This window comes from Podarcis tiliguerta (assembly GCF_965153285.1).
Source record: "Podarcis tiliguerta genome assembly, chromosome: 9".
Lineage (NCBI taxonomy): Eukaryota > Metazoa > Chordata > Lepidosauria > Squamata > Lacertidae > Podarcis > Podarcis tiliguerta.
In genome coordinates this window covers 36,706,134-36,719,356 of record NC_139542.1, presented here as the reverse complement: position 1 = coordinate 36,719,356, position 13,223 = coordinate 36,706,134, and the positions used below count along the sequence as shown (strand labels likewise).

At 38.0% G+C, this 13,223-nt stretch overlaps 1 protein-coding gene across 4 annotated transcripts in view; it reads left to right on the top strand.

Annotated features, from left to right (window-relative positions):
• TTC29 (tetratricopeptide repeat domain 29) overlaps positions 1–13,223 on the top strand; it is a 106,989-nt gene that overhangs the window by 55,345 nt on the left and 38,421 nt on the right. For all 4 annotated transcript variants that reach the window (XM_083457425.1, XM_083457423.1, XM_083457422.1 and 1 more), the window contains exons 9-10: positions 3,358–3,449; positions 9,332–9,455. In XM_083457425.1, the coding sequence (XP_083313551.1) occupies positions 3,358–3,449; positions 9,332–9,455 (216 nt within the window). The remainder of the gene's footprint in view (positions 1–3,357; positions 3,450–9,331; positions 9,456–13,223) is intronic.

The following is a 13,223-nucleotide window of genomic DNA, read 5'->3' as shown; positions in this document are numbered from 1 at the left end:
GCAAAAGAGAAAGTCCAAAGCTACATGACCTGAATTTAAAACCTTTGTGTCCCACCACAAAATTGGCAACATGAAAATTTCCCCAGAAACTCAACTGCCCAGTGACTGCCTGTGGCCATCCAAACAAATCTGCCCAGCAACAGTAGGGTGGCCTGCTAGACCCCACTGCAACACGTGCTGTCTATTAGGGAGAACACGCTTTCCCAGACTCCCACAAAATCACTACCCAAACATTCCTTATTCCCAGAAAACCTCCCCCTCCCTTTCTATAAAGAAGCAATGCAACTCTGCACCCAATTTTTTGCCTTCTGGTACCACTTCACCCCCATCAGTGAAATCTACTTCCTCTCATTCATTTCATCCTCAGTTTTCCTGGAAAAATTCTGGTTTTCCTACGGAATGCTTCTAAGTATAACTCTTGAACTGGCTTTTAGTTTCCTAATATCAAACTAATATTAGTGTACTTCATAACATTAAAAGTTTATTCTTGTATTTCTGTGAAAATTGGAGGGAGAATGAATGTGAAGAACAAATCAAATATTCTAATATTTGAAAGCGGAAAGATACATTATTGTTTCATTGGTAGATATACAATTGTATGAAATGTCAGCACTGGGTATATCTAGGTATTCAACATAGTAGTATATTTTATATATCTACAGATACTTGACAGTGGCGGGAAATGTTGCCTGGAATAATGTCTATAAAGTACCCAGTAACAAGAAGTTTGAAATGCAAGAGATGAGGGGGCTGCAATGTTATGTTGAGGAATGAATGAGAAAGATGGAAATGATGTATTAGGGTAACCAAAATAATTGCAGTAGTCATGAAGACTTCAGCAAGAGATACTTTGAAGCTGAAGACAAATAGTACATTAGAAAAAAATACGTAGTCGAGCTTGGCAGATTTGTACATGGGCTCTTATGAAATAACACTAGAATGGTCAAGGATGATGAAGACAGATTTATGGATAGTGGAAGGAAGAGTGTTTCCCTTCTCTGCTGTAAGACAATGCCCACAGCTCAAATGTTGGGTTGAAGCTGACCTCCATCTTGAAGTCTGACCTTTGGAAATACATATTTAATGCTAAGACAACATAAATATAATTTAAGCCTACTGCTGGGTTTGAGTATTCCAAACATTTCTTCTAAAACAGATTATTTCAGACCTCATTTTATACCACTCCTGTCTGTACATCGGGAGTTTTTTTACTTTGTTTTATTTCATTCAGCTGGAGTGCTCTGTTTCAACATTTGCTGTGACTTCTTGATACTGCTAACATATTTCCACTCTAGAATTGCTTTTGCTACAGGCAGTGGTTTATGCCTATGCATTGGAATGTTTCTATTTCTATCCAACATACCATTATTAAGCCTTGTGAAACATAGCCTCTCTATGCCAGGATAGGGGGGAATAGACAAATGTGGAATGTGCCCACATTTTCATCATTATATAATGTTTATTATATAATAATGTCTATTAGTATAACTTATCCGTATATGATATGTGTAAATATTATACATACTATATATGTTTATTTTAAAGACATTGTACAAACCTAGAGAAATGCTTGTTACCCAGAGTTGAAATTAGTAGTATTTGTAATATGTATTGTTTGCTAAGACAATTAAGGTTAAAAGCTATATTCTGAAATAAATATTTTTTTAATACATAAGATTAGATCCAGACATTGGCCATACTTGGAGATGATTCACTGAAATCAGTAGGACTTAGATTAGAGTCTTCTCTAAATATGACTGGCTCTTGATCCAAGCCACACTCCTCTACAGTGTTAAGGAAGAAACTTTTCAGAATGTTAGGATTGGCTTTATATGTATCTATATTTTAGCATTATCCATTTTCCTTCTGATGCCCTGCATTATCCATAGTTCCAATCCACACTAACTATAGGGCACAGGGAAGAAATCTGCTATATGTAAAGAACGAGAAAGATGCTGCTACCTATTTAGAAGTGTTTTATTGAATATAATATAGATATTCCAAAAAGCGGAACAGGATTCTAACATGGCCACACTTAAGCTGTTTGGTGGATAGCAAGGAAGCAAGGTTGTGGCAGTTGGATACGAAAGTGGCAGAAACGTCATTATGAACCACATTATGAACCAAGAAAGACTGCAAGAAAACAGATAATTTGTTCAATAAACTGCTTCTAGAGTTATGTGATGCTCTGGTCAAAGAAGTTAGATCTTTACCTCTACTTCATCCAACACTTTATTCAATACTTTAGACATGACCACATCCCCTTACAAGCTTCCTAGCGCAGTATTGCAGTCTTTTAAATAGTAGCAGCTGACACATTCCAGGCTGTCAGCACTGCAAAGGTGAAGTATTCTAGCTCACATGGATGAGATCCAGTTTAGCCAACCCTTAGAAAAGATTGCTCTATGATGTGTACTAGTCAAGGTTCATTTTGACTGGGCTGCATGTGCTCCACTTAAGGTACATCTGAACATCAGTAAAGCCTTATGGTTTGCATAGATTTGTCCAGCATGGTTTGCATAGATTTCCTGTTCCCTTCCCATCCCCCCATTAAACCTCGTAAATGACATTCACTAATCCTTTCTTGAAAATGTGCAAAAAGTATTTCCATAGATAGTCTTTGGAGAGTTCTTGTGTCCTCATGTGTGTAATAGATTGGGTCAAGGTACTAAGAGGGAGGGAGGGAAGAATGAGATTTCATTATATATACAAGCTTTCCTGCGACTCATTGAAAAAATTGGAAAAGAAATTATGCAATACAAATTATGTGAGTGTTTAAATTAAATTAAGTTCATATGTTTCACTGTGGCAGCTGTAATCCTTTGTTTACAGAAGAGGTCACATTAATAGACTACATTCCAAATGAATATTAACAAATCACTTTTGTGCAAAGATTATTAGAAGCACATACAATAAATTTGTATACAACAGCTTGTTTTCAAGTTTACCCTTTTAAATTCTATACAATCTATTATAATGGATTCCTCTGGACTATAATAAACCAAACAAATACATAGTAACTATTACAAGGAGATTGCGCATTTGAATGATTGATGCCAAATCTGTTATCTCATAATTGCCAAGCATGTATGCACAACTGGTAAATTGTATAAATTGCTTTGTTAACTGAAATTCATGTATTTAGCTTCTTATTAGGCTAGAACAGTGATACGTTTTCATTAAATCAGACAGTTTGTGTGCATGCGTAATGTTTACAGAGATGTGAAACAATTATACAAAAATCCCTTATGCAAATGCTTTCACATAAATGCTGTCCATTTTTGTCCCACAATGTGGACAAAAGGTTTCAAAGCATAAATTGCTAATAGTGTTTATATCTTCTTTTTTGTCTCACAGAAGCTAAATACTTATCTGGAAATATCGAAACTACTGGGAGATTTCGCAGGTTTAGGGAGAGCATATCAAGCTATTGCTCAGGTCCTGGTAAGGTAGGTTAGTGCCTCCTTGTCTTACTGTCACTGTAAATTCATTCAGCTGTGAAAAACTTAAATTGTTGGATGTCTGTTGCTTCCCATTACTGACTGCTTAAATTTTAAGCAATGGCCTGCTTTTCCACATATGGCTTTTCAATTCGGAGTTACTTAAATTAAGATACCTTATCAGGCTTTGAAGCATTTCTTTGTGCATCATAATCTTACTTGAGGGTATTAAGCAGGATTAGAAGTTGCCTTGTTTATTTTTGCCTTTCAGAAAGGGTAAGGCACGGCTGAAAAACAAACATCCTGTCATATCTTACAGGCTAAAAAGCAGAAAGCACAGAAAAGTATAACATGCTTCAATAGGCATGCCACAGTGTAACCTTTCCAGAATTCTTCTTTAGAAGTTTTTATTTATTTATCTACCTCACTTTTTTCCAGCTTTTAGAACATGAGTAAAATTTCTAGTAAATACAATTCAATTTCTATCATCCCAGATTATTATTATATGCCATGAAAGTGTGGATTATGGGGGGGGGGAATTGAAACATCTGGAATTTAGTGAGAAATCATTGATACAAACTAATGTTTTTGTCGGTGAATCCTGTGCAGTCATCCCAGCACAGAGTTGAACATATTCTCTAACGTGCTTACAGAGGTCATGTATGCACAGAAGTCCCCATTTGTTTCAGTAAAAGGACGCAAACTACAGATGCAAAGGAACGCATGGGGAGATCAGCTCCCTCCATTAAAATGCATGGAGATGCTTTCGGTTGTGAAGAACTAAGTGTATGTATTGGAGCTCCATGGTTCGTTAACAATTAGTGTTCAGAGCAGGCTATTTTATTAATCTTTTGTTTTTTAAAATTATGTACTACTTTTTAGCATGTTTTCAGAGCAATGTACAAAATTACAATAATCACTATAGATATTGCAATTTTTCAACCTGAATGTCCTGAATCTCAGATGCAGAAAAGTTCAGGTTCTTCCAAAAACAGATTGTTTAATGTGTTCCTGGCCAAAATGCCCTTATTTTTCCTTTCTAGCAAGATATTGAGATGCATATCAACACACTTAAGCAAGCAAACCTAAATAGATTTTTGAACATGCTTCCAAGATTTTCTTTATTGTTACTGGGGCTCCATCATCAAAAGCAATAATGGCAATGCTAGTGTACTTTGATCAATCCTTTCCTCACCAACACTAATTTTACATTTAGGACTACTCTGAGCAGCAAGAAATATGTAATAAGACTTACATTATAATGGAATTCAGGGGCTGAAGAACAAGCTACATATTTGTATGCGTAACTACATGACCACTTACGAAGATTGCTGATTTCTTCCCTCACTATTTTCCAAAGACTACTACTGATAGCCTGTCCATCCTTTTGCTTCTAGAGGTTGTGAAAGTAGGTGATAAACCAAAGATGATAGGCAGATAGTGTTGTTATAGTAAGCATCCTTTTCTTTTTATTGAAATTGTTAAGGGACCATCTGGCAGAGATCATTGCCTGAGATGAGTTGCAAAAGTCTGATCTTCGAACAGGGATTGAACTGCTCTCTGAAACTAGTGCTTTTGAAAACAGAAATAATGTTCTTTAATGAGAAGTAGTTTTTTGAAATTTGAACAGAAAGCTACAATCATCTTGTTTTCGGATTAATATACACTGGTGCTTCCATACCTTTAAATAGCTGAGGCACATTTGGCACCTAAACAGATTTACTTTTAAAGCGTGTAAAAGAAATTACTCACCCTCAGCAGAGTTTACACAACCCTGTGTTTCATATTTCAGGAGTGCTTTCTGCAGAGTTGCAGTGGGAAGCCTCCACCTATGAGTGGCAATTCACCTGGATCTCTACACTGGGAATAACTGAATTATTAATTCACATCCAGTGCAGAGATGTGGCAGTATTGCCAACTTTCCAAAAGAGACTTAGAAGAATGCAAGTCTAAAGCAGTAAATCATACAGTGATGCAGCAGACTCCTTTGGGAGTGAGTATGTACAGTTCCCAAGATCCTGTAATTATTAATTAAGATTTAATTGCTTATTTAAAGTCCTTTCATGGCACAAAGTTTAGGAATTCCTATTATTTACTATTTATATGTGCCAAACCTAGCACCATAGTCTCAACAAAATGAGTCTTCAAAGTAGCCATTTAAACTACTGAAGGGCTTGGTATTTTTGCCAAAAGATATTCCTTTGAATGATCGCCTGCTTCCCTGCTATTTTAATTGTGTGTTTGCTAGCAACTGCTGATTCTGTACAGTCTTGATTCAGCTCAAAATTTTTTACAGGAGAGTCCTGCTCGAACCCCATTTAAATAAGTGAAGAAGATACAGCACAGTACTAGGAGGATTATACCTACTACCAGTGCTTAGATCTGTGCATTTGGTTCCAGGGAAAAAATGGAAAAACTGTTCAGACAGGAAATGGATGCCATTCATTGACATCATATCAACTTGCCATAATTTGGCTTGTGACATTTATTTCTCCTTGGTGGCCATATTGTTTGTTGATTGTATATGCATAGCATACCTGGCAGTTTCCTAGTTCCAAGTTGTAATATGACTTCCTGATCCCATACAAAGGTAGCTGGCATCTTTGCCAAAGGTGTCCCCATGCTATATTATATTGGGGGGGGGGGCAGGTCTGAGGCATTTCAGCACTTGAGGCTAAATGCCCTCAGGAAGGGATCCAAAAGGTTTGAGAAACACTGAACTATGCACAGGAACCTATGGTTTTCTAGCCCAAACTGTTGAGCCAAGACATAGGATATTGTGCCTGAGACTCTCAGGTAAGTGATTTATAATGTTCTTTTGAACACCTTTAAGAAAAGGAGATAGGGACGTGGATGGCGCTTCGGGTTAAACCACAGAGACTAGGATTTGCCAATTAGAAGGTCAGCAGTTCGAATCCCTGCAACGGGGTGAGCTCCCATTGCTCGGTCCCAGGTCCTGCCAACCTAGCAGTTCGAAAGCACATCAAAGTGCAAGTAGATAAATAGGTACCGCTCCGGTGGGTAGGTAAACGGCGTTTCCGTGCACTGCTCTGGTTCTCCAGAAGCGGCTTAGTCATGCTGGCCACATGATCCGGAAGCTGTACACCGGCTCTCTCGGCCAATAAAGCGACGTGAGCACCGCAACCCTAGAGTCGGTCACACCTGGACCTAATGGTCAGGGGTCCCTTTACCTTTACCTTTACCTAAGAAAGGAGATCACATCCACCCCTAAATAGTTTGATCATTCACGAAGAAGTATTGAAGAGCTGAAAGCTTCAGGAAGTGAATCAGATTATTTAATAATTATTTAATAACTGATTCAGTAATTTGGGAATAATTAATTCTTCATCAAGATGCCTTATCCTCCTTCTAACATAAATCACAGGCGTCATGTAAATGTAAGTTCAATGATCTGTAGGAATCAACACATAAAACCTTCCTAGGGAACATTCATCCATTGCAGAGGTATGGACTGTATTTTCTAACATAGCCTAAACATACTCTTCATTATTTTTTAAAAAACTGTTTTTTACCTCCAGTGTTTGTAGCTTCTATCACATAGTGTGATGTTTTCTGTTACCAAGAAGTAAATGTAATTTGTAAAGCATCAGATTGCACCAGTATCAGAGAAGGCATGTGTGAGAAAGTAGAAGGCACTATTTACTGATCTGATGAAATTCAACTGAAATTTCTAGCTCTATCTGGAAAACAAGACTTATAGGTAACAAATAGCCACTTCTGTCTGCTGAAGCTTCAAGATGCACATTCTGTATGAATAAGATATATAAATGAAATGAAATAATTAAGAAAAGTTTAGTTCAACTCAACAGATGTTAATCTGATAGTAATGCTTGTTTAGGATTTGCTCCCTGCATAATCATTTGGCAGACCTGTTTCAATCCTGTTTTAATCTTGTAGCAGAGTTTTATTCTCATGGCATAAATAAAGCTTTGTGTTGGCATATTGCCTTTTGATTATAGAACAAATTAATTCTTCTTTCTTTTTTCTTTCTTTAGGTAAATGGTATTTATTTTTTGTAAATGGAATATAGGTTCGTGTAATGCTATATCAAAAAAGATCAAAAATACATCAAAAACATTTCTATTAATTCATTACATTAAGAAAACCTTTTTACATTTTCTCCTGTCACTGATTCCATTTGACTTATTACTTTCAGCTTCTAACCCACAAACGTGGTGGCACAATCAACAAAACCCTCAGTGGCTGTTTCATCTCTGCTCTATTTGATTTCTTCACTCTGAGTAAATGATTAAGATTTCATGCATTGGTTCAACCAAAATCTATGTTCACTCAACCACATCCTTTATTGATTACTTCTACTGCAAACAGTAGGCCAAGTGTGATATACATAATTGGACAGTTGTCAGGGGATGTGGGTGTTAACAGTCCTGTTTTCCCAGTTGGAAACTGGAATCACCTTGATACACAAATATTCTGCACAGTTTCATTCTCATTCTTTGGACCAAGGAGTACTTTTCCTCAGAATATATGTTTTTAACTCTCTAAGGTCTGGTTGAATGAATTTAATGATTATACCATATAATATGCTGTTCAAGTTGCACCTGTGCACTGCATATAGAAAACTAGAAAAACTGGAATTAATATTTGTCTAACATTTTAACCTTGTCCTTTAACTTATATAAATCAGTTCAGTTCTTCTGGGTGGAAATGTTTGATTCTCTCCCCTTTGAAAGAAAAATAGCCATCAAAATGTGACTTTGATTTTAAACTTTAGAAACCTTTTGACATATGGCAAATGTTTGCAATACATTTTACATTCCAGCAATGTTTGCTTGCCGCCTTCTCCTGATTGTAATAAAATAAACACTTTCTATGGATGAAAAAATGTTAAATGTTAGACCATTTTTAACCCCATGGAAATTTTGGACTGTAGTCCTAAGACTAAACTCAATTAGACTTATGTCTGAGTAGACACATGTAGGATTTCACTGTTAAGCACTTTATCGGTTTGTTACATTAGTTAGATCCACTTAATCATGTGGAGGCATCATGGCATTGTTACAATTTTGTAGACATTGTCTTCTATTTTTATGGCTCATTTGTGAGGTTAGAGAACACCACCATTCATATTTTGGTACATAGATATCATACTATGTTGGTATATTTTTATTTCTTAAAGCTCAGTCTTTTGCTGCATAAAATTAACTTGAAGCTTCTTCTTTAAAACAATAAGAGAACAATCCCCTTTGTCATTACCTATAAACTTTAGTTTCTACACATTTCTATATTAGGACTGGAGGTTTTGGCTCACTGGTGGCGTGACATTTAGTTTTCTGCACTGCCACATTAGACACTCAGGTTCACAGCTAATATTAAGGTCACCAGCTATGACACAGACTCAGAAAGAGGAACTGTGTGATGTTTCACCCACAAACAAACTGTAGCATCTGGCTGTGTGTTGTAATGGCAGTGTGGAGGTGCTTTGTTGTTAATATAGCTTGCTTTATTAAAAAATGTGCAAATGTCGTATCAATGTACATTTGCCAATATTCAGCTTAGATTTGGCAATGACCTCAGGTTGTGTATATTGAATTGGGAATTAGAGGTAACACCTGCAATCTACTGCAGATGTGGTAGGTAGTATGACTCCAGCAACCCTTGGCTTACCCAGATAAAGAGCAGCAATTACATCTTGAAGGAGGCCATGGTGTTTATGAGCTCCAGCCTTCAAACTGTGATGTAGCTGCCGTGGACTACAATTCTTCCGCAAACAACACTAATAATTTCAAGCTACAAAATTTTGCCATACAAATTTCAATGCACTGATTGCTGAGCAGAGCTTCAACTATAATCAGTCACGGTATGATGAATTTGCTCATTAAATGTTTATTTGTTGTTTTGTTTCTTAGCCTGGGAGAAGTGGAGGAAGCTATTAAGTACATGGAAAAGTTTATGGTTATTACCAACAAAGTTAATCTTGGCCCAAGTCTAGTGGATGCATGTACATTCCTTGGAAATATTTACAACCAAAAAGTAAGTATTAGTTTGAGAAATTCTATCATAGATTAAGGATAACATCGTCGGTGGATTCATATGATCTGATTCTTAAATATAAGTATATATGTGCAGTTGCGACATGATTTGTTTGTTTGTTTTTATTGCTGTTTGTTATGGATGCTTTTGATGACTTCAATATAACTTAGAATGTCTTATGTGCTTGTATGAAAGTGTGGGTCATAAATACTTTGATGCATGCATGAAAGAATGAAACGTTGCTGAAAATAATGTTTCCTAGCTATTTTTGTGCCATATCCCAACAGTTGCAAATCTTGGGAGTACAGTGGTACCTCAGGTTAAGTACTTCATTCGTTCCAGAGGTCCGTACTTAACCTGAAACTGTTCTTAACCTGAAGCACCACTTTAGCTAATGGGGCCTCCTCCTGCTGCTGCGCCGCTGGAGCACGATTTCTGTTCTCATCCTGAAGCAAAGTTCTTAACCTGAAGCACTATTTCTCGGTTAGCAGAGTCTGTAACCTGAAGCGTATGTAACTTGAAGCGTATGTTAACCCGAAGTACTACTGTACTTGCTTTAGATAGCCCTAAAATGAAATGAGTGGGATTCAACTAATGAGAAGCCCTACAAAAGGATTTCTACTTGCACAGCAAATCTCAGGGTGGCGTTGGAGGTCATTCCATCTGATAAGCCAAAATGTTTGCCCTGATGAAATGATCGCCTTAGCATGATGTTGAATTCGTCCCAGTGATTTTAGCATTTTTAACTTTCAGATGATGACTTGATGCACAGTCTAACATAGCTTCAAATACACAGTACACATTTGGAAGAGCTGCAGTTGACTTAGGTAGTTAAGATCCAAAACTTTGCAGTCTAGCAATTTATTGAATAGTACAGAGGTATTGGCCTGCATACCAACAAAGGACGGCATTATCCTGGTTGTATGGTAACAGTGCATATCTTTCAGAAACTGGTTGGACATCTGAACCGTAGCTAGCAAGTCAAACATTTAATCTTATTGTTCTATTCTGATGCAGCTTCAACTGTGACTGAAACTCCCCCAATGTGATTCCATTCTTCAGTGAGCAGGAAAGCTGATTTCTCCACTAGGCTATTACAGTAAACTGCAGCCTTAAAATGACAGGCATCTGTGCTGCTTACTGCTTCCCAGCTTTTGAAGAGGGTAAAATACGGAATCCTGGGTGGTGTCAGATGTGAATCTTAGGTGCTCATCATTCACTTTGATTGGTGCCAAAGTCTGGACAATGTCAGGTTTTCTGTTCATTGGTTTGTTTAATCAAGCCCCTTTTCTGAATCAGGAGCTGAAATACCACTTTAAGTTATCTTTTAATACCTGTTCAAAAGAGTTTTTCAGAGAATAGCTCATGTTCTAATGCTTTTCATTCAAGTTTGATTTGACTCAAATCCTTCACTGAGATTTCAGATTCTTTAGGATATGAAGAACTGCCCCAACATCAGTGCATTTTTTCTAGAAAAAGAGGTGAAGAAATTTCCACCTTCTTTTGACGGATGACCCATAGTTCTTGAGCTTTTTTCTTTAGGGGGAGCCAAAGACATGGAGCATTCTTAGGGGGGGGCCAGTTTTTAGGGGGGAACACTTCTCTGCCTGATCGCCCCACTGCCGGCATTGCTGCAGCCGCATTACATCAACTCCGACATGCTACAGAAAAAACCATGAGTGGCATGAAGCCTGAAGACTCTGGCACACAGCTCTGGGCGCCGTGCTGCTATACAGCTGCCGGTACGCTACAAAGAGCTACTGGAAGACACCAAAGAGGTGTTGGAACTCAGTTCTGGTGAGTTCTGGCTGAAAAAAAGCCCTACCCAACTGCCCAATTGCACATGCACAATTTAAAAAAAGAAAAACCAGGAGAGTTAGAACATTAATTCCTATCAGCCAACTTTTTTCATTATGCATGTGTATCTCACATGAACAAGTAACATGGAGAAGCCTAGATAGTCCATAGTCACTGGAATACCTATCTAGTAATAACTATGAATTAATTCCAGGGACACGGGTGGCACTCTGGGTTAAACCACAGAGCGTAGGACTTGCCAATCAGAAGGTCGGCGATTCGAATCCCCATGACAGGGTGAGCTCCCGTTGCTCGGTCCCTGCTCCTGCCAACCTAGCAGTTCGAAAGCACGTCAAACTGCAAGTAGATAAATAGGTACCGCTCCGGCGGGAAGGTAAACGGTGTTTCCGTGCACTGCTCTGGTTCGCCAGAAGCGGCTTCGTCATGCTTGCCACATGACCCGGAAGCTGTACGCCGGCTCCCTCGGCCAATAAAGCGAGATGAGTGCCACAACCCCAGATTCGGTCACGACTGGACCTAATGGTCAGGGGTCCCTTTACCTTTACCTATGTATTAGTTCCACACATGTGTTTAAATGTTTCTGTATATGCAGAAAGTAACTTTTATGAATGTGTTACAGATTAATGACTGGATGCATAGGGTCCTCCCTAATTTCTGCCAGTTGTCCCTCTTGCTGCAGCCCCCAGCTGCATACCCCACATCATTTTAGAGAATTGCCCAATTATTGGGAGTAGCTTTTGTTGTTTGTATTTTGCTCTACATTAACTGTGTTTGAGAACTATTTGGTTGAAGGGTGGCGTAGACATGTGCTACATTAATATTACTTTTTATAAACTTAGATTAAAAGTGGAAGGCTATCACAAAAATAGTTTTATTTGTTCCACTCTTCCTTTTGGTTTCAATCTTCCTCCAAGGAACTCAGGGCAGTACACATATTTATTTCACCCCACACCCTGTGAGGTAAGCTAAGCAGAGAGTGTCTGAGTGGCCTAAGGTCACCTAGTAACCTTTTTAGCTGTGTAGTGATGTGAATCATGATCTCGCCAGTCCTTGTCTAGCACTGTCATCACGACACCCCTGATAAATGCTTGATAAAGTGAATTCAGCAACACCTAACTGCATATATACTGTATCGTACATCTTCAGGCTATTTTCTAAACAAAACGTGGGGTTGAATTTCAGGGTTGAATAAGGACTGAGTATCTTATTTAATGTTTATACTATTTTTCACCTAACATGGAAGTGCTTATCCATTTAGCATGCCCATTCTGCCTGTAGTACAGAAGAAGAGAAGTGCTTCATTATTATTGTCTTTCTAGATTTCAAGTATACCTTTATGGCACACTTTTATTTGTGGGCATTTTATTTGTTTTGGCTTATAATCTATTGTATGTCAATGAGTTGGAGCTAGTAACCATATTCTAATTATTCTACTCCTATTCCTGGCCACAAAAAGGTTTGACTATCAAGCACTGCTTCCAGAAGATATACACTGTACAGACTTAGGTGTAGACAAGTCTCAAGGGGGGGGGGGAGTCCAGACCACTAGGGAACACCCATCTCTGCGTAACCTTGCAGTCCTGACTTGGTACATATTTGCTATATATTGAGTATGTTTAAGGGAGCCTTCCCAGCTGATCTTAAAGGTCATAGTGGAACATTTTACTGTAGAGAGTAGGATTATGGGGGGAAAGTGACAGTGGCAGTAATTCAGGGTTCTAGCAATTCTCTGAGATGATCCAAACCATAAATTTAAGTGCCTCCTCCATGTTCCTTGCTTGTATTGGGAGAATAGGACTCCTGCTTTTGCAAAAGGTAAAGCATAGAGTCAATAGCATTTTCCCTCCCCGTTTTTCATCAGACGAGGAAGGTCATCACTGGAGGATAATTATCCTTTTAGTTACAGTACTTCCAATATTGGTCTGCTATTTAATGTTCTTTCCATTTTAA